This window comes from Fundulus heteroclitus, chromosome 10, assembly GCF_011125445.2.
Source record: "Fundulus heteroclitus isolate FHET01 chromosome 10, MU-UCD_Fhet_4.1, whole genome shotgun sequence".
NCBI lineage: Eukaryota > Metazoa > Chordata > Actinopteri > Cyprinodontiformes > Fundulidae > Fundulus > Fundulus heteroclitus.
Window position 1 is genome coordinate 14,407,785 of NC_046370.1, and position 2,912 is coordinate 14,410,696.

The 2,912-nt window shown below is 38.4% G+C and overlaps 1 protein-coding gene across 1 annotated transcript in view; it reads right to left on the bottom strand.

Annotated features, from left to right (window-relative positions):
• rpl38 (ribosomal protein L38) overlaps positions 1-486 on the bottom strand; it is a 26,725-nt gene extending 26,239 nt beyond the window's left edge. Inside the window, exons 1-2 of the mRNA XM_036142082.1 lie at positions 425-486; positions 201-227 (exon numbers count right to left, since the gene is read on the bottom strand). Of these exons, the coding sequence (XP_035997975.1) occupies positions 201-203 (3 nt within the window). The 5' untranslated portion in view covers positions 204-227; positions 425-486. The remainder of the gene's footprint in view (positions 1-200; positions 228-424) is intronic.
• Between the last annotated feature and the right edge of the window lie 2,426 nt (positions 487-2,912).

Below are 2,912 nucleotides of genomic sequence, written 5' to 3' on the forward strand. Positions count from 1 at the left end.
AACGATGCATGGCACGTAAGGGAATCAGTAAGCGACGTATTGCTAATGCTAACATACCAATGCTAACGGCAATGTATATCAATTACTTCACCGCCAAGACCAGGTTTTAAGTATCAAATGCACCCAAATGTCACAAAAACAAAAGCCAAAACCTTCTAAAACGGGTTATTTATGTGTTTAAATGGGATAAATGTCCTCACCATGCTGCCGTGTGAGCGGACTGAAGGCTGCGGAAGGAAAGAAAACAGCTAGAGTCAGTTTAAAGGGTAAAAAATGGACTTAGCAAAGAAATATGTGCATTACAACGAAATTAAAACGGTACAGAGTTAAATTCCGTTAGACATATGTTTGATGATATGCTAGAAAAAGAGGATTGATGAGGATTTATTTGGTAATATTGTCTGTGCGTGAACGTGAAACTCACTCAGTCTGCCAGTGAGGGGACGAAAAGGGGCGGGACTTCCGGTTCAATAACAATTTATATGTCCGTACGGCAAGTGCCGCAGACCAGAAAAGGCAAAAGCGAACGAAAAATTGAAGGCTGGCAAAGAAAGACATTTTTTTATTATTATTCAGACACAACCACAACATACTAATAGGCTATGCGTTTGTCTTTCATTCATTCAGAACTTCTGATGTGAAGCTTTCTTCGCACCAAAATTAAATGGACTAACACAAAGCTGAAACACCTCTCCCAAATTAGAGATTACTTAGCATAAATTGTTTGATATATGACATAAATTTACCGTACATGAGCTATTTAAACCAGTCTCTTTTCCCCCCTTTGTCCTGTGAGTGACAATTTACACCATTGATTAGTAGGGGGCTAACACTGTTTAAAAAAAACACACTGGAGAGTTGTTACATTTGACAAAGGATCGATCTATGCAATTATTACACTCTAATTACATTTATGTCTTTTTCTAGAGCAACATACTCCCCACACAGCAATTGACTTAAACATTTATGTATTTGAGTATGTAAAGCATGTAGTTCAACAAGCCCATTATAACTATTATCAATAATTATATTAGATAATAATATTAGAAATATTATTTTTCTTCTATTTTCAACCACTCATTGTATTTCCCTTCTCTGAAGTGAAATATAGTACTGACCCCTGCAAAGTTATTTATATTTTCATATTTTGTTATTTAACAGCAACAAACTTTGTTTTTATCAAGATGTTTGTAATAAACTAGCGCATCATTGTGTGGTTGAAGGAACACACTTGTTTACAAATGTTTTTTTAGAAATGAAAATCCATAAAGTGAGAGATGCATTTGTGTTCACATGCCTTTACCCTGATAAAAATCCATCACACCAGGGTGTCAGGAATAAAAGGCAGTATGGTAAATAGAGTCCACCTCATTGTAATATATTCTCAGTATAAATGCAGCTTTTTTATAGGTTTATAAAAGAACATTAGTAAACAAACAGCATCTTGAAACCCAAGAGACACACCAGGCAGGTCAGGGATAAAGCAGTGGAAAAATGACAGCAGAGTTTAAATGGTTTAACAACAAGAACAAAAAATACAGAACACATTCCCTTCTGTCAATAGTAACAAAAATGAAACCAAATAAAGTAACACACCTTATGATTCTGCAACTTATGTTATCAATTTTCTGACTTTATCAGTCTCTCACATCAAATGTAGATGAATTCTGGCCCACGCTTCCTTACCACTTTCACTTGATTTAGCTTTGCTGACATTTGTTGCCATTCTGTTGCTGATTTGCTGTTCGGCTTTGAAACATTGTCCTGTTGATGAAGCAGTTCAGTCAGAGCTTCAGCTGCCCACATCACCCCCATCCACATGGAAATGAGATTAGGTGTATCCCCAAAAGTATTTTATCATTTAGGTGTTGCATCCCCACGGATTCAGCATTTTGGACGTAAACAATAATTTTTGAAAATGGGTCCCAGAGTGGATCCAAAAATGCCGGTTTTGGTTTTCCATGTGTACATGCAAACCACATCTCTTCTGAAAGATGATGTTGTAGCTTCGCCTCTCTTCGTAACCCACATGTTCCTCATGCTCATAAACAACATGCCGGCCTCTTGTGTCGTGTTCATACTAAGGCAAATATTGGCTGTGTTAAACTGTTAGTAGTGTCCTCGGACGTTTTCTGCTCTGCACGGCATGTCCCCTGACAACCCACATAAAGACCACTTAGATGTTTGTGTCTTATCTCCCGCCGTGTTGCTGTGTTTACTTCACATGGGTTGTCTGCACATGCGCAGTGTTTTTTTTTCTGCTACAGTGTTTTAGTACTGCTGCGTCCTTTCATGCGGACGCACATGTTTTCCTAATTGTTTCTGAAAATTTACTGTGTTTATCTTCGTGTGGACGGGGCCTTGGTCTCAAGTTGGGCCCAAGAATGTTTGATGAACAGATTCGGTTCATGGTTGAATCAATGACAACAAGCTAAAGCATCATACACTTATCACTGTCCTTGTCAATTGGTACTAGGTCTCTTGGGAGATTTCAACACAAGCCAGATTTGTTTAGTATTTTTGTTTTTATTCTCCTGTCATTACCTCTAAAATCTATCATGTTAGACCAGCAGCATCTGAGATGGAGTTTTTTTTGTCATGTTTTTAAGAAGGACATTCAGGCCATTTTGCTGTGAGGTCAACTCCTGAAAAGGCATCTATTTTTGGCAATAGTGGCAGAAAGCTGAGAGGAAATGGGTTGAGGAGGGAGAAGACATGCAGCAAAGGCCGGGACTCAAACCTGGGATAGCCAAGTCGAGGACCGAGGCCTCCTAACATGGGTTACATGTACGGAAAGCCATCTTAAATGTTTTTCACTTGTGAATATTCTTTTTGGAACACTGATGAAACAAAATTGGATGTCAAATTGTTTGCAAATGGACCCACAACCCTTCCCAGCTTGATGGGAAGTA